General features: G+C 36.5%; 1 protein-coding gene across 1 annotated transcript in view; it reads left to right on the forward strand.

Moving 5' to 3' along the window:
* Window positions 1-22,570, forward strand: part of WDPCP (WD repeat containing planar cell polarity effector) — a 360,469-nt gene that overhangs the window by 82,770 nt on the left and 255,129 nt on the right. The window contains exon 3 of the mRNA XM_028168397.2: window positions 17,165-17,249. Within this exon, the coding sequence (XP_028024198.2) occupies window positions 17,165-17,249 (85 nt within the window). The remainder of the gene's footprint in view (window positions 1-17,164; window positions 17,250-22,570) is intronic.

A 22,570-nucleotide genomic window follows, 5' to 3' on the forward strand; every position in this document is an offset into this window, starting at 1 on the left:
TGAAACAGGAATCTATTGCCATTTGCGTCATCTAGAAATAACATCACCTGACCAATTGTTAGCAGCTATGAAGAATCACCCTGGCCATGACACTCTGCACAGCACTAGCTGAATTGAGTTCAGAGAGTTTTCTGTGGTGTTATGCCCAGTTTTAAAAAAAAATGTGAATTCTATGTTCTCTTATTTTCTTCATGTATAAAGTTGATGAAAAATTTTTAAAAGAATTAAATATGTCTAATGTATGTAACCAAGGTTTAATATTAATGCACAGAGAATGGGACAGAGAACTCAATAGAAAGATGGGCAAAAGCTAGGAACAGGTAATTTATAGAAGAAACAAGATTGTTAAAAAAAATACATGAAATGATGTTTGATCCCTTTAATGAATGGAAAAATGAAACTTAAAACTACAAGAATCCATTTTTCACCTACCAGATTGGCAAAAATTTAAAACTTTGTTAATGTTCCATGTTACTGAGGACATAGGAAAAAGGGTAGTCATGTTATTGGTGGACATGTAAATTGGTACTGTCAATCTTGGTGGCCTGTTTGGCAGTACCTATTAAAATGTAAGGTGTGCATGTATATTTTCATAGTATTATTATTTGTAAGATGAAAAGAAGAAACAATTGTGTTCATTAAGGGAATGGTTAAGTAAATTATGATCAGTATACAGTGGAACATCTGGTAGCTATTAAAAACAATGAGGTAAATCTTTATATGCTAACAAGGGTATCCATGCTGTCGTATTCAGTGAAAAAAAAAAGCAAATTGTTGAGTAAAATCCTGTCTTTACTAAAACACAAAACAAGTCAATGTGGGTGTGGACATACTGTAAGTACCTACAGAAGTTCTGGAAGGCCACCTGCCATGTTGTGTAGTGGCTCCCTTCAGAGCGGGGAGGGGCTCTGGGAAGGGAACACATTTGTTTTAACATCAAATACTTCAGTATTGTTTGCATTTTTTTAAACAATAAGCATGTATTACATGCTTTTTGCTCCTACCATTTCACTGCTTAGTGTTATTTGTTAAATCTAAAGTTTTGTAAGTTGAAGTATTTATTACCTTTTAGCATTTATTGACTAATTACAGTGGGTGCTCATTATCAGATAAATATGTTCTGAATATTTACGTTTAATATTTAGGTTGTAAAGGTGTTCTAGACTTCTGAAGTGATCTAGATCTTTATATGCTATGAGATAATGTGATATAGCATAGAAAAGATCTAGATATATTTAAAATAATTTAATAACATTTGAAGATAAATGTCACTAAGGAAGCTAGGACATTTATTTGATAACTATTGTTTGAGTAAAATTTAAGGATAACATTTTCAGTGTTATAGGCAATTAGTTATGTAATGCCCACTAATAATTTTCAGCGCTTTTCATCTTCAGAACATTATACAGCATTAATTAATCCTTACAGCAGTCTTAGAAATGTAGGTCAATATCATTATCCCTGTTTTTGTTAGTGGGGAAATTGAGGCAGAGAGGTTGAATGATTTGGGGTAAGTTTGTTACAGCCTTGTTAGAATTAAGGCATTTGGGTTCAGAGCCCAGCATTTAGAGCAATAGAATCACACCTTCTTTAGAAGACTTAATCTTTGTGTCCTTGATAAAACTCTATTTCTCATTAAACCATGATGAGATCATCTCTATATTAAAATTCAGAAACAACAAGTTTGATCACTATATAACCACTTAAAAACACACACCATTTTCTCCTCCATGCCTTTTCTGGCACTATATTGGCTTAATCTGTCTTTTCCATTGTCTCCTTGTTGGAGAATTACCGAAATATCTATCCTTGACTTTATTTTTCTTCTGGGATCTTTTTCAGTAGCTTTAGCTTTACTTTCTATTTAGAAAATTCCAAAATAGTTTTTATATAGTTCAGACCCCCTTTCTATATTTCTAGCTATCAGCTAGACATTTCTACTCATATCAACCCTTATAACTTGAACTCCCACTGTGTCTGAAATTCAGTTTATTGACAACAAAACTTGCTCCTCTTCTAGACTGACCTGTTTCTATGTATGTTTCAATCCAAGTCCTGCCCTTGAAACTAGGATAAACCAGGTGGGAACAGGTCTGGGTAAGGGGTTCCTGGGAACCAGGTGTGGCCAGAACAGTGGTATTTGAGTCCTTTGCCAGGGTGAAGAAGCTGAATCACAGTCTAAGGAAGATGAAGAGCCAGATTACAAACTGAAAGGCAAGACTAAAGTATAACAGGAGACCGAGTGGCCAGGTCAGTGGCTAGGAAAATTGAGGTTGTTGGTTGAGTAGTTGAGTCAGTCGTTGTGAACAGAATGCGCTGGTACTCTTTTACTGGCACATGATGATGGAGGCATGTCGGCTCAGTAGAGCCATGTTCAAGGCAAGGGTCATGTCTGTACAGATCCCTATCTCATGGTGGTCACTCTGGATTCTTCCTTCTTCTTCATTTCCACAATTCATCAGTTCCCATATGCCTTTGATACTTTATTCAAATGAATCTGATTCTTTTTTTACATTCCAACTTCCACCATCCCAATTTAAGTCCTTGTTGCTAAATATTGGTGTTGCCTGTTACTTTATTACCTTTCTAACAGATCACTTGTATAAAAAAATCCCTCCAATATTCCCATGCACAAAGTTAATCTTCCAACAACAATTGTGATCTGTTGATTACCGTTTCTAAAATACCTTACCAGATCAGAAACTATTCATAATTTCTCAGTAGCCACCTAACAAGATATAAAGTCCTAATTCCTAAGTTTGGCATTTAAAGACTTACTTAGTATGGCCCTGATTTATCTCTTCTATTTGTGCACCAAACCAATTGCTTACTACCTCTTAAATATGCCTTGCATCTTTCTGTCTAACTTATGTTTTTGTATATTGTTCCCTCCTTTTTCTCCCTCTCCCTTTATCAAAATCAGAATTCTTCAATGTCCTCTACTTTATAAGAAAATTTCTTTATTATCAAACTAGAACATCTACTGAACACCCACAGCCCTTTGCTTATGTTGCTAAATTTGCACTTATCACAAACTTCATATTGTTTTTGTGATTATTTTATCTGCTATACTAGATTTTAGCTATTTGATAGTAGAGACCCTGATTTATAAATCCTGTATCTGTGACTCAGTAAAATGTCAAACACCTAAGGTGCTCAAAGTATTTGTGATATTTAATTAATAATTAGATATCATAGGACTCTGAGGTACAAATGACCCCAGTGTACCTACTAATCTAGTCTTTTGTTAGAGTATGTTCAATCTAAGCTTGAGGTCTCTTTGAGACTCCTCTGCCCTTTTACACAAACTTTATCATTGCATGATTGTTTGATTTAGTGTTGAATATTTCAAAAATCTTTATTTCTGATAATGTGACATTGATTAAATATGTTCATGCATATCTTAACAGGTAATTAATGTAATTTTTTTTTTTTTTTGAATGCAATGGGCAGTTGTTGAATTTTTTTTTTTTTTTTTTTTTTTTTATCAACAACCTGAGGTTTATTGGAAATGTCGAATTTCTGCCTTAGGGTTTCCGAAGTGTAATGAATCAGATATTTGTTGTTTCTTCTAAGTTATTAATTACAAAGCTAGAGAGATCCGTGGTTTATGGCAGTCTTAGGACTAAATAAATGTGTGAAAAGAGGGCTCTCAGCTTATCCAGTCACACGACTTCAGCCAGCACAGAGCGTCTTCGGATGATCCAGGGAGAAGGCTTGGAGATACTCTCCCACGAGGGCGAGCCAGTGGGTCTCTTTAGGATGTCACAGCTTTCAGTGAGCTATTGATAAATGTTAAATTATAGTGAAAGTCAAATATGAGATGAAGTTTACATAGAAAGTAGAAGCCTAAAATGTAAATCCTGTAGTATATATAGTAAGGAGAGAGAGTGTATTACACAAACAATTATATCACAGTCTGATAAATGCTGCCATATGAGAAATACAGGCTGCTTCTCTTCTTTCTCTCTCTCTCCCTATCTCTCTTCCAATTTCTCTACCTCTTTCTTTTCTCCCCAGTTTTTCTTCTCCCTGCAGAGACCAAAAGCTGCTGCTGATCTGTTTGACTTCCTTTTTTCCCCACCTCAGGGCCCTGCTTTGTAAGTGTTCTCAGTGGGATCTACATTATCTTCATCTCAGCTGTTTGCTTTTTCAGAAAATATTTTGTTTTCTATTTCATTTTTTTTTTTTTCCACACACACACACACTGTATTTTATTTTTACAAGAGATAGATAGACTGACACCAAGCATTGTACATGGATGACCACAACAAAAGCAACAATGATTGCAATTACCAAACATGAAACACACTTATACTATGTCATAATATTGACATTCAGTCCAGTAATCCTCCACTGTAACAGCTCCTTTACTTTGCAGTGAAAATTGATTTGTATATTCTTTTCCTCTGAGTCCTTGTGGGATTTTTTTTTTAAATTCAGACAGAAAGTCACAAAAATTATACTCATCCTCATCAGTTCACTCAGTCCCATGTAATTAATTTCTTTTTTTTCATCTTGATCTTTTGTTAGCAGTTTTATGAGTTCATCAGTTTTTCATTAGAGTTCTGAAAATGCTTATTCATTCAGTTCAGCAGTACAGTCAGTTACCAGAAACCTGTACTTGTCAGAGTCTTTTCCATGAATTTCTTGAAGATGAAACTCTTTTATAGGAACATATTTGCAAAATCATCAGAGTACACCCAGAACTGTCTGTAAATGACAAAAGACTTAAAAATGACCATGGTTAAAGATTTGATGAAAGTTCATAATAATGCAGTTGACAAGAAAATTAGTTATTTCTGAGATATACATTTTAAAGTAATAACTAGGATTATTACTTATAACATTATACCAGAACATATAAGATTTTTAGACGTTTCCTGTAATGTCTGAAACATTTATATTAACATATTTCCATACATATTTCCATACAAATACAAATATAAGATTTTTAGAAATTTCATGTAATGTCTGAAACATTTATATTAACATATTTCCATACATATTTCCATACAAATACAAATATAAGATTTTTAGAAATTTCATGTAATGTCTGAAACATTTATATTAACATATTTCCATACATATTTCCATACAAATACAAATATAAGATTTTTAGAAATTTCATGTAATGTCTGAAACATTTATATTAACATATTTCCATACATATTTCCATACAAATACAAGATTTTTAGAAATTTCATGTAATGTCTGAAACATTTATATTAACATATTTCCATACATATTTCCATACAAATACAAATATAAGATTTTTAGAAATTTCATGTAATGTCTGAAACATTTATATTAACATATTTCCATACATATTTCCATACAAATACAAGATTTTTAGAAATTTCATGTAATGTCTGAAACATTTATATTAACATATTTCCATACATATTTCCATACAAATACAAATATAAGATTTTTAGAAATTTCATGTAATGTCTGAAACATTTATATTAACATATTTCCATACATATTTCCATACAAATACAAATATAAGATTTTTAGAAATTTCATGTAATGTCTGAAACATTTATATTAACATATTTCCATACAAATAACCCAATGAAAGTTTAGTATTAGTTGTTTTGTTTGTTTTTTTATACTGCAGGTTCTTATTAGGCATCAGTTTTATACACATCAGTGTATACATGTCAATCCCAATCGCCCAATTCAGCACATCACCATCCCCACCTCATCGCAGTTTTCCCCCCTTGGTGTCCATATGTCCATTCTCTACATCTGTGTCTCAACTTCTGCCCTGCAAACTGGCTCATCTGTACCATTTTTCTACGTTCCACATACATGCATTAACATACGATATTTGTTTTTCTCTTTCTGACTTACTTCACTCTGTATGACAGTCTCTAGATCCATCCACTTCTCAACAAATGACTCAGTTTCGTTCCTTTTTATGGCTGAATAATATTCCATCGTATATATGTACCACAACTTCTTTATCCATTCGTCTGTTGATGGGCATTTAGGTTGCTTCCATGACCTGGCTATTGTAAATAGTGCTGCAATGAACATTCGGGTGCACGTGTCTTTTTGAATTACGGTTTTCTCTGGGTATATGCCCAGTAGTGGGATTGCTGGGTCATATGCTAATTCTATTTTTAGTTTTTTAAGGAACCTCCATACTGTTCTCCATAGTGGCTGTATCAATTTACATTCCCACCAACAGTGCAAGAGGGTTCCCTTTTCTCCACACCCTCTCCAGCATTTGTTGTTTGTAGATTTTCTGATGATGCCCATTCTAACAGGAGTGAGGTGATACCTCATTGTAGTTTTGATTTGCATTTCTCTAATAATTAGTGATGTTGAGCATCTTTTCATGTGCTTCGTGGCCATCTGTATGTCTTCTTTGGAGAAATGTCTATTTAGGTCTTCTGCCCATTTTTGGATTGGGGTGTTTGTTTCTTTGATATTGAGCTGAATGAGCTGTTTATATATTTTGGAGATTAATCCTTTGTCCGTTGATTCATTTGCAAATATTTTCTCCCATTCTGAGGGTTGTCTTTTCGTCTTGTTTATGGTTTCCTTTGCTGTGCAAAAGCTTTGAAGTTTCATTAGGTCCCACTTGTTTATTTTTGTTTTTATTTCCATTACTCTAGGAGGTGGATCGAAAAAGATCTTGCTGTGATTTATGTCAAAGAGTGTTCTTCCTATGTTTTCCTCTAAGAGTTTTATAGTGTCCAGTCTTATATTTAGGTCTCTAATCCATTTTGAGTTTATTTTTGTGTATGGTGTTAGGGAGTATTCTAATTTCATTCTTTTACATGTGGCTGTCCAGTTTTCCCAGCACCACTTATTGAAGAGACTGTCTTTTCTCCATTGTATATCTTTGCCTCCTTTGTCATAGATTAGTTGACCATAGGTGCGTGGGTTAATCTCTGGGCTTTCTATCTTGTTCCATTGATCTATGTTTCTGTTTTTGTGCCAGTACCATATTGTCTTTTTTTTTTAAGGATTTTCTTTTTAATTAATTAATTTATTTATTTTTTTGTCTGTATTGGGTCTTCGGTTCGTGCGAGGGCTTTCTCCAGTTGCGGCAAGCGGGGGCCACTCTTCATCGCGGTGCAGGGACCGCTCTTCATCGCGGTGCGTGGGCCTTTCTCCATCGCGGCCCCTCCCGTTGCGGGGCACAGGCTCCAGACGCGCAGGCTCAGCAATTGTGGCTCACGGGCCCAGCTGCTCCGTGGCATGTGGGATCTTCCCAGACCAGGGCTTGAACCCGTGTCCCCTGCATTAGCAGGCAGATTCTCAACCACTGCGCCACCAGGGAAGCCCCATATTGTCTTGATTACTGTAGCTTTGTAGTATAGTCTGAAGTCAGGAAGTCTGATTCCTCCAGCTCCATTTTTTTGCCTCAAGACTGCTTTGGCTATTCGGGGTCTTTTGTGTCTCCATACAAATTTTAAGATGATTTGTTCTAGCTCCGTAAAAAATGCCATTGGTAATTTGATAGGGATTGCATTGAATCTGTAGATTGCTTTGGGTAGTATACTCATTTTCACAATGTTGATTCTTCCAATCCAAGAACATGGTATATCTCTCCATCTGTTGGTATCATCTTTAATTTCTTTCATCAGTGTCTTATAGTTTTCTGCATACAGGTCTTTTGTCTCCCTAGGTAGGTTTATTCCTAGGTATTTTATTCTTTTTGTTGCAATGGTAAATGGGAGTGTTTCCATAATTTCTCTTTCAGATTTTTCATCATTAGTGTATAGGAATGCAAGAGATTTCTGTGCATTAATTTTGTAACCTGCAACTTTACCATATTCATTAATTAGCTCTAGCAGTTTTCTGGTGGCAGTTTTAGGATTCTCTATGTATAGTATCATGTCATCCGCAAACAGTGACAGTTTTACTTCTTCTTTTCCAATTTGTATTCCTTTTATTTCTTTTTCTTCTCTGATTGCCGTGGCTAGGACTTCCAGAACTATGTTGAATAATAGTGGTGAGAGTGGACATCCTTGTCTCGTTCCTGATCTTAGAGGAAATGCTTTCAGTTTTTCACCATTGAGAATGATGTTTGCTGTGGGTTTGTCATATATGGCCTTTATTATGTTGAGGTAGGTTCCCTCTATGCCCACTTTCTGGAGAGTTTTTATCATAAATGGGTGTTGAATTTTGTCAAAAGCTTTTTCTGCATCTATTGAGATGATCATATGGTTTTTATTCTTCAATTTGTTAATATGGTGTATCACATTGATTGATTTGCGTATATTGAAGAATCCTTGCATCCCTGGGATAAATCCCACTTGATCGTGGTGTATGATCCTTTTAATGTGTTGTTGGATTCTGTTTGCTAGTATTTTGTTGAGGATTTTTGCATCTATATTCATCAGTGATATTGGTCTGTAATTTTCTTTTTTTGTAGTGTCTTTGTCTGGTTTTGGTATCAGGGTGATGGTGGCCTCATAGAATGAGTTTGGGAGAGTTCCTTCCTCTGCAATTTTTTGGAAGAGTTTGAGAAGGATGGGTGTTAGCTCTTCTCTAAATGTTTGATAGAATTCACCTGTGAAGCCATCTGGTCCTGGACTTTTGTTTGTTGGAAGATTTTTAATCACAGTTTCAATTTCATTACTTGTGATTGGTCTGTTGATATTTTCTGTTTCTTCCTGATTCAGTCTTGGAAGGTTATACCTTTCTAAGAATTTGTCCATTTCTTCCAGGTTGTCCATTTTATTGGCATAAAGTTGCTTGTAGTAGTCTCTTAGGATGTTTTGTATTTCTGCGGTGTCTGTTGTAACTTCTCCTTTTTCATTTCTGATTTTATTGATTTGAGTCCTCTCCCTCTTTTTCTTGATGAGTCTGGCTAATGGCTTATCAATTTTGTTTACCTTCTCAAAGAACCAACTTTTAGTTTTATTGATCTTTGCTATTGTTTTCTTTGTTTCTATTTCATTTATTTCTGCTCTGATCTTTATGATTTCTTTCCTTCTGCTAACTTTGGGTTTTGTTTGTTCTTCTTTCTCTAGTTTCTTTAGGTGTAAAGTTAGATTGTTTACTTGAGATTTTTCTTGTTTCTTTAGGTAGGCTTGTATGGCTATAAACTTCCCTCTTAGAACCGCTTTTGCTGCATCCCATAGGTTTTGGGTCGTCGTGTTTTCATTGTCATTTGTCTCTAGGTATTTTTTTATTTCCTGTTTGATTTCTTCAGTGATCTCTTGGTTATTTAGTAACGTATTGTTTAGCCTCCATGTGTTTGTCTTTTTTACGTTTTTTTCCCTGTAATTCATTTCTAATCTCATAGCGTTGTGGTCAGAAAAGATGCTTGATATGATTTCAATTTTCTTAAATTTACTGAGGCTTGATTTGTGACCCAAGATGTGATCTATCCTGGAGAATGTTCCGTGTGCACTTGAGAAGAACGTGTAATCTGCCGTTTTTGGATGGAATGTCCTATATATATCAATTAAATCTATCTGGTCTATTGTGTCATTTAAAGCTTCTGTTTCCTTATTTATTTTCATTTTGGATGATCTGTCCATTGGTGTAAGTGAGGTGTTAAAGTCCCCCACTATTATTGTGTTACTGTCGATTTCCTCTTTTAGAGCTGTTAGCAGTTGCCTTATGTATTGAGGTGCTCCTATGTTGGGTGCATATATATTTATAATTGTTATATCTTCTTCTTGGATTGATCCCTGGATCATTATGTAGTGTCCTTCCTTGTCTCTTGTAACATTCTTTATTTTAAAGTCTATTTTATCTGATATGAGTATAGCTACTCCAGCTTTCTTTTGATTTCCATTTGCATGGAATATCTTTTTCCATCCCCTCACTTTCAGTCTGTATGTGTCCCTAGGTCTGAAGTGGGTCTCTTGTAGACAGCATATATATGGGTCTTGTTTTTGTATCCATTCAGCCAGTCTATGTCTTTTGGTTGGGGCATTTAATCCATTCACGTTTAAGGTAATTATCGATATGTATGTTCCTATGACCATTTTCTTAATTGTTTTGGGTTTGTTTTTGTAGGTCCTTTTCTTCTCTTGTGTTTCCCACTTAGAGAAGTTCCTTTAGCATTTGTTGTAGAGCTGGTTTGGTGGTGCTGAATTCTCTTAGCTTTTGCTTGTCTGTAAAGCTTTTGATTTCTCCATCAAATCTAAATGAGATCCTTGCTGGGTAGAGTAATCTTGGTTGTAGGTTCTTCCCTTTCATCACTTTAAGTATTTCATGCCACTCCCTTCTGGCTTGCAGAGTTTCTGCTGAGAAATCAGCTGTTAACCTTATGGGGGTTCCCTTGTATGTTATTTGTCGTTTTTCCCTTGCTGCTTTCAATAATTTTTCTTTGTCTTTAATTTTTGCCACTTTGATTACTATGTGTCTCGGCGTGTTTCTCCTTGGGTTTATTCTGTATGGGACTCTCTGCGCTTCCTGGACTTGGGTGGCTATTTCCTTTCCCATGTTAGGGAAGTTTTCGATTATAATCTCTTCAAATATTTTCTCTGGTCCTTTCTCTCTCTCTTCTCCTTCTGGGACCCCTATAATGCGAATGTTGTTGCGTTTAATGTTGTCCCAGAGGTCTCTTAGGCTGTCTTCATTTCTTTTTATTCTTTTTTCTTTAGTCTGTTCCGCAGCAGTGAATTCCACCATTCTGTCTTCCAGGTCACTTATCCGTTCTTCTGCCTCAGTTATTCTGCTATTGATTCCTTCTAGTGTAGTTTTCATTTCAGTTATTGTATTGGTCATCTCTGTTTGTTTGTTCTTTAATTCTTCTAGGTCTTTGTTAATCATTTCTTGCATCTTCTCAATCTTTGCCTCCATTCTTATTCCGAGGTCCTGGATCATCTTCACTATCATTATTCTGAATTCTTTTTCTGGAAGGTTGCCTATCTCCACTTCATTTAGTTGTTTTTCTGGGGTTTTTTCTTGTTCCTTCATCTGGTACATAGCCCTCTGCCTTTTCATCTTCTCTGTCTTTCTGTAACTGTGGTTTTTGGTCCACAGGCTGCAGGATTGTAGTTTTTCTTGCTTCTGTTGTCTGCCCTCTGGTGGTTGAGGCTATCTAAGAGGCTTGATGGGAGGCTCTGGTGGTGGGTAGAGATGACTGTTGCTGTGGCGGTCAGAGCTCAGTAAAACCTTAATCCACTTGACTGTTGATGGGTGGGGCTGGGTTCCCTCCCTGTTGCTGTGGCGATCAGAGCCCAGTAAAACCTTAATCCACTTGACTGTTGATGGGTGGGGCTGGGTTCCCTCCCTGTTGGTTGTTTTGCCTGAGGCAACCCAACACTGGAGCCTACCCGTGCTTTTTGGTGGGGTTAATGGCAGACTCTGGGAGGGCTCACGCCAAGGAGAACTTCCCAGGACCTCTGCTGCCAGTGTCCTTATCCCCACGGTGAAACAGAGCCACCACTCGCCTCTGCAGGAGACCTCCCAACACCAGCAGGTACGTCTGGTTCAGTCTCCCCCAGGGTCACTGCTCCTTCCCCTGGGTCCCGATGCACACATTACTTTGTGTGTGCCCTCCAAGAGTGGGGTCTCTGTTTCCCCCAGTCCTGTCACAGTCCTGCAATCAATTCCCACTAGACTTCAAAGTCTGATTCTCTAGGAATTCCTCCTCCCTTTGCCGGACCCCCAGGTTGGGAAGCCTGAGGTGGGGCTCAGAACCTTCACTCCAGTGGGTGGACTTCTGTGGTATAAGTGTTCGCCGGTCTGTGAGTCACCCACCCAGCAGTTATGGGATTTGATTTTACTCTGATTGCGCCCCTCCTACCGTCTCACTGTGGCTTCTCCTCTGTCCTTGGACGTGGGGTGTCCTCCTTGGTGAAGTCCAGGGTCTTCCTGTCAATGATTGTCCAGCAGCCAGTTGTGATTCTGGTGCTCTCGCAAGAGGGAGTGAGAGCACGTCCTTCTACTCCGCCATCTTGGTTAATCTCCTCTCAATTAATGTAATTTTATGTAGATAGCATTAGACAAGGGATTGTGGGGGAATACACTGTATTTTAGGTAATTCTGAAATTACCTAATGATGACTAGAACACCTAATACAACTAGTGGTTTATTTTAAATTTGTGCTATTTAGTTGTCTTTAATTTTGTACATTTTAAATTGGTAAATAGATAATCCTCAGAAAGTCTATTGATAATAAATAGCAAGTATATGTTCTAACTTTATGCCCAAGAAATATTTCCTTAGGCTCTTTGAGGTATTTTGCTAATACACATTTCATTTTAAATGTCTCATTGGCACCATGGTATCATTCATCTTTATTAAACTACAGCAATGTCTTCTTCTCTTAGTTAATTTTTCTATCCCATCATGTTTTACATTAGGGTTTTATTTGCCCTCAGGCTTCCTCTCCTTTCCAAAGCAGTCAAAATAGCTGACTTCAGAAACCAGGGAAGACAAATATTCTGAAGATTTATTTAGTGGCACGTAATCTTTACCTCTAAAAGTTTTTATTTTCCAAAATAATGTTATCAAAAGTATAAAAAAGTCACAGCATCTTAGTGCAATGGTTTCTATTTTCCGTGATACTTTCTTAAAGTTTACCTATATGGTAAATTAATTATGGTAAACAATTAATCTTAAGGCAAATAAATATTTATTATAATGTAATCTGTTTTGGAAGGAAGATTTTAAAGCTTTTGAGGATGTAACTAGAAAGTGAGAAAGGCTAAGATCCTCTCATTTCTCTGTCCTCAAAATTTGGGCTATCATAGATTCTCCCCCCTACACGAGAACAATTAAGATTTAGATCAAGCTCAGTTTAAATCGTGCTCCTTATTCTCTCATGGAGACTGGGCATTTGGATTTAGAATGGCCTTCTGACACATCTGAGACTGTCATGAACTGCCTTATAAAATTAAACAGAAAATTGAAAAAGGTAAAAAGGTATTTTAAAATAAATGAAAATTAAATTAAGGGTAATTTTTTGTTTAGGTTTTCCCTTCTGCTGTTCTTTTCATTTGGCTAATTCTTTTTCCTATTCAATATTAAAGTTTGCTGTATTTTTTAGTCATGCATTTTTTATTCATTTTTGCCCTATGTAACTAGTTTTGGTCTAGTTCTAAGTCATGTGTATTGGGTTTTATCCCCAGAGAAATGCACAAGGGCACTGAGTGGGGCATATTTCTCCACTTTGGTAGGCATTATTTCACTACCTTTTTAATCCCTGCCCACGCCCCCTCCCAAAATGCAGAATCCAGAATTCTACTGAAATTCTTTTCTTTCCTCCTTCAAAACAACTATTTATGCATTAATACAATATTTGAATAATACGAGCTCAGTCTTGACTGCTTCCTTCGGGCAGATTTTTCAAACAAGGAAATTACAGCATTCTTTTTAACTGGTGGCATTCTTGAGTAAGATGCAAGGCCTTCAAAGGTCTGTGTCTTTCAAAAACCTGCACAGTGTAAAAGATGGCAAGACATTTTGAGGACTAAAAAGGTTATTAATTTGGTCCCCTCCCACCATGTCCATCTAGTAATTACAGATTTTTACAAATGTTAAAAAATTTACTCCATTAATTCTTTTTAACTTTATATCGTCTTATTAGCAGATACTTGAAGTTCAGAGGAAAAGAAGGATGAATAACCCACATTTGACTATCTTTTGCCTGCCTGCTAATGCATGACCCTGCAAAGCCTCCTCCTTAATCACACATATTTTGGGGAGCCTGCAGGAGTTGTCACATGTGTTCATAAATAAGTCGAATCATTTACTAATGGACACTGGCCATTTCCTTCTCACTTGCCTCACTTGCTAGACCTGCTCCATCAACTTGTTATTGCTGCCGCCGTGTCTACTTTTGCTGGGTGTGGATCCCACTTTGTCTGGATACCACCACTCTGAGTACATTAATGCGAAGGGCTACCAGTCCTGCTTACGTTCTACTGGGCACCAACCCCAATGGCTACTTCACGACCCTTAAACCAAATATTCCAGGGGCTGCAGGAGTCCTTTATAGAGCAGAATGTTTCTCTTCTTTTCCTCCTGTTATTTTTTTATTTAGTGGGAAACTAGAGCAGCGTTGTTTATATACATCAGGGCATTTTTAGAACTAGCACGTGCATTTTTCTCAGTCCCCCCCCCCCCACCGCCCCGCCAATGAAACTACAAATGAGTCCTGTTTTCAAGTCCAGATCATAGACTCTACACTGTACTCTTCTCAGAATTTCCCCTTATGTCCAAGTGCAAAGGGTCAAGGGCTTTGTACTTGATATTTGACACTCTCCACAGACGTCAGTTTGCTTATTCTCCTCCAAACTCCATAATTTCTGAGTAGCTTGGGATTTTCAAACTTAGTAAAGATACACAGTAGACCTATTGGTTTTCAACTTAAAAGCTTCTCTGCCTCTTATAAATAATAGCCAGCATGGATTAAAAAGAAGCTATGATCCACTCTCCATTTCTGTTATCAGGGGAATGTTTTGACAAATTCTTTATTATTAATTGACTTAAACTGAAAAATAACATTTCAAGTGCAGTTTTCTTTTGATATGTAAGTAAAAATGTGGCCTTCTGGCTTTGGCTATAAAATTTTTTCTCTAATTTGCATGATGAAACCTTATTATGTAGCTACTAACAGGTAAACTTCAGCCTTGCCTTTGTCCGAATTGTCATGAGTTCTAATTATTGGTATCTGAATCAACACTAAATTGAAGAATGTGAGTTTTTATTTTCTAATACTGTCTAGAAGTTGTGACTTTTAATGCTCAGTGTCAGAATAAGTAGGCACCTGTTTTATCACATCCTTTCTTCTCTATTCTTAGTGAAGTATTAATGCATTTGCGTGTCCTAAATCCGTACTTCCTCTGGCGTAGAAATTTCTCCACGTACAGATATTTTTCCTTCATAAAACCACTATTGTAAATACTTAGTCATTCATTCATTTCTCTCTATACAAGGTGAGATCATATTTAATACTTCTTTTGTTTTTTCATATAAATTTGTGTAGTGCTAGACATTTGAGTAATAGCAGTAGCAAAAACAGCAGCAATAATAAGGTAATTGAATAAAGGTACCCTCAAAATAGTCTTGAGGTAAGTACTTTATTATACCCATTTTATGGCTGGGGGAACTTAGAAAAGTTAAGTAATTTGTGCAAAGTGAGTAAGCTGAGACGTTAGAATAAGACGCCAGGCAGTTAGAGTCTAGAATCCACACATTAAGCTTAATAAATACAAAATTTATTTAATTTATTAACTGATTCTTTAAACAAACATTACAGAGCTCACCCATCCAAATGACTAGGCCGCCGTTTACATGTTGTAATACAGTAAGTATTTTAATTTAAAAAAAAGTACAACTATAAAGTAATAATTCTGAATAAGTCTCATGAGACTAACTGAAAGCAATTCCAAAGAACACAGCTTTGGAAATATTTTGAGTAATGGTAGCCTCACTAGAGTCACTCGCAAGTGACAACTCTGAAAGATAATACTCAGTTGAATTGAAAAATACAACTTAGCTTAATATCCCTTTTTCTCTACTGCCTACTAGTAAGGAATTGCATCCTTCGTAGTAATGAGCCCACAAGCTCTTCTACCCCATTTCTATATACAGTGACAGCCAGCTTCTGATTAGAGGAGGGCACATATGGAGGTCGAAGAGTCCTTTGTTTCATCTCTAACCTTTTAAGGCACTTTAGTACAAGGAAGAGAGTGAATTCAGATCAGTCCAAAATTTACTATTTATTATAGCCTGTTTTTTGCTACCCTTTTCAACTTCATTTTTCTATCATTTTCCACCAGGCATCTTGATCTACCACTGACCTTTTACTCAAACTGCTGTGTACACCCTCCCTACACCTCTGTATACCCCAAATCAGTAAGTGTGCTGTGGTTGCCAGCACAGACTCTGAAACCAGAGATTTCAGATTTGTTCAGATTCAAAGCCTGCCTCCACTACCTGCTGGTTATATGTCTTTTCTATACCTTGGTTTCCTCATTATAGGAGTAATGGTACTACTTCAAAGAGTAGCTATAAGGATTGAGTTAATACATATAAAATTTTAGAAGAATGCGTGTCACAGTGTAGGTGCGTAGTGAGTATTATCTGTTGTTATCATCATCATTTTTATCATCATCATTTAACTGGTGACGTCCTATGCTTCTTTGAGGTCCTGCTGACATTTTACAACTTGTCTGTAGCTTTCTCAGAGCCCTGCTATTCCAAGCAGGGTTGAGCCCTTCTTTTATGCTGTGAAATTGTTCACTCTGCCATTTCAATAATTAGTACACTGTGTCTCATTAGTTGAACATGCATCTGATTCTTGATGATTGTAAGTGCATTGAGGTCAAATGTAAAGGTGAAGGAAGGACCAACAAAATTTGTATTATGTCTAAAATTATTTTGGATTATCACCCATATGAATAGTATGGGAAGATATTTTTAGTGACTCCGAATGTTAAAGAAGCTGAGCGCTTCTTCCTCCACATGAAAGATGTCTTAAAATACTTTTCAAGCGTTTTTTGTTATTCAGAAGTTTGTTGGAAATAATAAAAGAAAGTGTTAATAATATCCATCACTAGCCCCTGCTGTTAAAGCTGGGAGAAAATATAAGATGTACATTATTGCTCTCTCTTTTTTTTAACGCAGGTAGAGTAGACTCTCTGGATCGATCACGACATGCAGATTAACAAACTAATCTGAATGCTAATGTGGTTTCACACAGTTTACTTCTAAGTAAATATGTTTCCTATAATAATAACTATATATCATTTACCTTTAAAATTCCACTTTAATTAGCCTGTTAGTATGTGGGAGATTGTGAATATTTGCTCTGTATATTAAAGATAGACTACAAAATGTGTTTGTACTTACTAACTACATAACAGATGTTTCTTTTCCTTAAAAATATTTTTTAAAAATGCTTAAATGCTAAATAATTCTAAATATACCCAGAGCCTTAAAAATCAAACGTATATTATTGGAAACCCAAATATATATATTCTTCTTACTACATTTCTCAATGTGATGACATACTAAATCTAGGAAAAGAAGTGCTTTTTTTCCTTTTTCTAGAGTTCATTTCTGGGTAGATAACTAAGGATACATTAAAGTGTGTTTATTCTAATGAACTGTATCTCAAATATCAGTAGCGGCAAGTGATTCTTTTTATTATTTCTAAGGGATCTTGGTTTTATTGGCAATAGAAGATAATTAATTGGCACCTCTTCTTAATTATCTTTTTAAACAGGACAGAGATTCCTTCTGCCATCAGATGTCTTTCTGCTTGACTGAACTGCACCTGTGGTCTTTGAAGAATACCTTACACATTGGGGGTAAATAAGCTCTGGATTAATTTCAATATTTTTCAAATATAAGTTACAACAATATAAATAAGTACTAGCAAAGGTTAGAGCCTAGATTCTCCAGCTGGAATTGCATTATTTTCTTTATACTTAATGAAAAATTGGCTAGTGTATAGTAATTTCTTTTAGTTAACTCTGCTTATTTTTTTTCAACTTGAGTTACATTTTCTGCTTTGAACATTAATTTTATTGGCCTAATATCTGTTTCCTCTTAAGATACACAAATGTTCCATTTTTTCCTAGGTTTGTTCATAATAACTGATTTATATTCATAAATATTTGCAGGCTTGCTAATGGTAAATGCATTTCTATTTGATATTAAAGTAATATTTCAAACATACAGCTAAGAGGTACAATTCTATTCATTTTTTTTAAAAAAAATATATTTATTTATTTATTTATTTATTTTTGGCTGTGTTGGGTCTTCGTTTCTGTGCGAGGGCTTTCTCTAGTTGCGGCGAGTGGGGGCCACTCTTCATCGTGGTGCGTGGACCTCTCACTATCGCGGCCTCTCTGGTTGCAGAGCACAGGCTCCAGACACGCAGGCTCAGTAGTTGTGGCTCACGGGCCCAGTTCCTCCGTGGCATGTGGAATCTTCCCAGACCAGGGCTCGAACCCATGTCCCCTGCATTGACAGGCAGATTCTCAACCACTGCGCCACCAGGGAAGCCCTATTCATGTTTTTTGAATATCACATTTTTGGGAGAAGAGAGTAATATAAATGTGTTTTAACAATGTTTATTAGTATTTCAGGATAAAGTATGTATCATTAGGAAACATCTTTTAAAAGAATCTTTTCCTTTCTGAGTATTTAAAGCAACTCTTGTATTTAGGAGGACAGATTTATTTACATGTCTTTAGCATCATTACTAAGAAAATGGTTTACCTTGCAAAGCATTATTTCTTTATATCAAATATATAATTACAGATGATGTCATTATAATTTCATTAAGTTTAGCTTGCTTAAAATGCATAAGGATAGAATTTGAAGTTAAACAGGGTGGACTTAACACCCATTTGCTTCCTTCCCTGATTCTTCTAAAATGAGAGTTAATGAATTACTATTAAAAAGGTATAGAGCACTGGAGCCTGCAGGCTTTTTGGTCGGGATAATGGCAGACTTCAGGAGGGCTCATGCCAAGGAGTACTTCCCAGAACTTCTGCTGACAGTGTCCTCGTCCCCACAGTGAGCCACAGCTGTGCCCCGCCTCTGCAGGAGACCCTCCAAAACTAGCAGCCGTGTGGCTGACAGGGTCTTGGTGCTCTGGCCTGGTGTCAGGCCTGAGCCTCTGAGGTAGGAGAGCCGAGTTCAGGACATTGGACCACCAGAGACCTCCCGGCCCCATGTAATATCAGTCGGCAAGAGCTCTCCCAGAGATCTCCGTTGCAACACTAAGACCCAGCTCCACCCAACGGCCAGCAAGCTCCAGTGCTGGATGCCCCATGCCAAACAACTAGCAAGACAGGAACACAACCCCACCCATTAGCAGAGAGGCAGCCTAAAATCATAGTAAGTTCACAGACACTCCACAACACACCACCGGATGCGGCCCTGCCCACCAGAAAGACAAGATCCAGCCTCATCCACCAGAAGACAGACACCAGTCCCCTCCACCAGGAAGCCTACACAACCCACTGAACCAACCTCACCCACTGGGAGCACACACCAAAAACGACGGGAACTATAAACCTGCAGCCTGAGAAAAGGAGACCCTAAACAAAGTAAGTTAAACAAAACGAGAAGACAGAGAAATATGCAGCAGATGAAGGAGAAAGGTAGAAACGCACCAGACCAAACAAATGAAGGGGAAATAGGCAGTCTACCTGAAAAACAATTCAGAGTAATGAAAGTAAAGATGATCCAAAATCTTGGAAATAAAATGGAGAAAATGTAAGAAACGTTTAACAAGGACCTAGAAGAACTAAAGAGCAAACAAACAATGATGAACAACACAATAAATGAAATGAAAAATTCTCTAGAAGGAATCAATAGCAGAATAACTGAGGCAGAAGAACGGATAAGTGACCTGGAAGATAAAATAGTGGAAATAACTGCCACAGAGTAGACTAAAGCAAAAAGAATGAAAAGAATTGAGGACAGTCTCAGAGACCTCTGGGACAACAGACCTCAGAGACAGCATTAAACCCACCAACATTCGAATTATAGGGGTCCCAGAAGAAGAAGAGAAAAAGAAAGGCTCTGAGAAAATATTTGAGGAGATTATGGTTGAAAACTTTCCCAACATGTGAAAGGAAATAGTCAAGTCCAGGAAGCTCAGAGAGTCCCATACAGGATAAATCCAAGGAGAAACACATCAAGACATATTAATCAAACTATCAAAAATTAAATACAAAGAAAAAATATTAAAAGCATCAAGGGAAAAACAACAAATAACATACAAGGGAATCCCCATAAGGTTAACAGCTGGTCTTTCAGCAGAAACTCTGCAAGCCAGAAGTCGGTGCCAGGACATATTTAAAGTGATGAAAGGGAAGAATCTTCAACCAAGATTACCCAGCAAGGGCCTCATTCAGATTTGCCAGAGAAATCAAAAGCTTTACAGACAAGCAAAAGTAAAGAGAATTCAGCACCACCAAACCAGCTTTACAACAAATGCTAAAGAAACTTCTCTAGGCAGGAAACACAGGAGAAGGAAAAGACCTACAAAAACAAACCCAAAACAATTAAGAAAATGGTAATAGGAACATACATATTGATAACTACCTTAAATGTAAATGGATTAAATGCTCCAACCAGATGACACAGACTGGCTGAATGGGTATAAAAACAACACCCGTATATATGCTGTCTACAAGAGACCCACTTCAGACCCAGGGCCACATACTGACTGAAAGTGAGGGGATGGAAAAAGATATTCCATGCAAATGGAAATCAAAAGAAAGCTGGAGGAGCAATTCTCATATCAGACAAAATAGAGTTTAAAATAAAGACTATTACAAGCGACAAAGAAGGACACTACATAATGATCAAAGGATCAATCCAAGAAGAAGATATAACAGTTGTAAATATTTATGCACCCAATATAGGAGCACCTCAGTACATAAGGCAAATGCTAACATCCATAAAAGGGGAAAACAACAGTAACACAATAATAGTAGGGGACTTTAACACCCCACTTTCACCAATGGACAGATCATCCAGAATTAAAATAAATAAGGAAACACAAGCTTTAAATGACACTTTAGACAGCATAGACTTAATTGATATTTATAGGACATTACCTCCAAAAACAACAGAGTACAGTTTATTCTCAAGTGCTCATGGAACATTCTCTAGGATAGATCATATCTTGGGTCACAAATCAAGCCTTGGTAAATTTAAGAAAAGTGAAATCGTATCAAGTATCTTTTCCGACCACAGTGCTATGAGACTAGATATCGATTACAGAGAGGAAACTGTAAGAAATACAAACACATGGAGGATAAACAATACACTACTAAATAACCAAGATATCACTGAAAGAATCAAAGAGGAAATCAAAAAATACCTAGAAACAAATGACAATGAAAACACAATGACCCAAAACCTATGGGACACAGCAAAAGCAGTTCTAAGAGGGAAGTTTATAGCAATACAATTCTACCGCAAGAAACAAGAAAAATCTCAAATAAACAACCTAACCGTATACCTAAAGCAATTACAGAAAGAAGAAAAAAAGACCCAAAGATAGTAGAAGGAAAGAAATCATAAAGATCAGATCAGAAATAAATTAAAAAGAAATGAAAGAAATGATAGCAAAGATCAATAAAGGTAAAAGCTGTTTCTTTGAGAAGATAAACAAAATTGATAAACCATTAGCCAGACTCATCAAGAAAAAAAGGGAGAAGACTCAAATCAACAGAATTAGAAATGAAAAAGGAGAAGTAATAGCTGACACTGCAGAAATACAAAGGATCATGAGAGATTACTACAAGCAACTATATGCCAGTAAAATGGACAACCTGGAAGAAATGGACAAATTCTTAGAAAAGCACAACCTTCCAAGACTGAACCAGGAAGAAACAGAAAATATAAACCGACCAATCACAAGCAGTGAAATTGAAACTGTGATTAAAAATCTTCCAACAAACAAAAGCCCAGGACCAGATGGCTTCACAGGCGTATTCTATCAAACATTTAGAGAAGAGCTAACACCTATCCTTCTCAAACTCTTCCAAAATATAGCAGAGGGAGGAATACTCCCAAACTCATTCTACGAGGCCACCATCACCCTGGTACCAAAACCAGACAAAGATGTCACAAAAAAAGAAAACTACAGGCCAGTATCACTGATGAACATAGATGCAAACATCCTCAACAAAATACTAGCAAACAGAATCCAACAGCACACTAAAAGGATCATATACCATGATCAAGTGGGGTTTATCCCAGGAATGCAAGGATTCTTCAACATACGCAAATCAATCAATGTGATACACCATATTAACAAATTGAAAGATAAAAACCACATGATAATCTCAATAGATGCAGAAAAAGTTTTCGACAGAATTCAACACCCATTTATGATAAAAACTCTCCAGAAAGTAGGCATAGAGGGAACCTACCTCAACATAATAAAGACCATATATGACAAACCCACAGCCGACATTGTTCTCAATGCTGAAAAACTGAAACCATTTCCTTTAAGAACAGGAAAAAGACAAGACTGCTCACTGTCGCCACTATTATTCAACGTAGTTCTGGAAATTTTAGCCACAGCAGTCGGAGAAGAAAAAGAAATAAAAGGAAATGAAATCAGAAGAGAAATAAAACTGTCACTGTTTGCAAATGATGTGATAGTATACATAGAAAATCCTAAAGATGGTACCAGAAAACTGCTAGAGCTAGTCAATGAATTTGGGAAAATAGTAGGATACAAAATTAATGCACAGAAATGTCTTGCATTCCTATACACTAATGATGAAAAATCTGAAAGAGAAATTAAAGAAACACACCCATTTACCATTGCAACAAAAAGAATAAAATACCTAGGAGTAAACCTACCTAAGGAGACAAAAGATCTGTATGGAGAGAACTATAAGACACTGGTGAAAGAAATTAAAGATGATACAAACAGATGGAGAGATATACCATGTTCTTGGATTGGAAGAATCAACATTGTGAAAATGACTATATTACCCAAAGCAATCTGCAGATTCAATGCAATCCCTATCAAACTACCAATGGCATTTTCCACAGAACTAGAAGAAATTTCACAATTTGTATGGAAACACAAAAGACCCCGAATAGCCAAAGCAATCTTGAGAAAGAAAAATGGAGCAATCAGGCT

This window comes from Balaenoptera acutorostrata, chromosome 12 (genome assembly GCF_949987535.1).
Source record: "Balaenoptera acutorostrata chromosome 12, mBalAcu1.1, whole genome shotgun sequence".
NCBI classification, from domain to species: Eukaryota; Metazoa; Chordata; class Mammalia; order Artiodactyla; family Balaenopteridae; genus Balaenoptera; species Balaenoptera acutorostrata.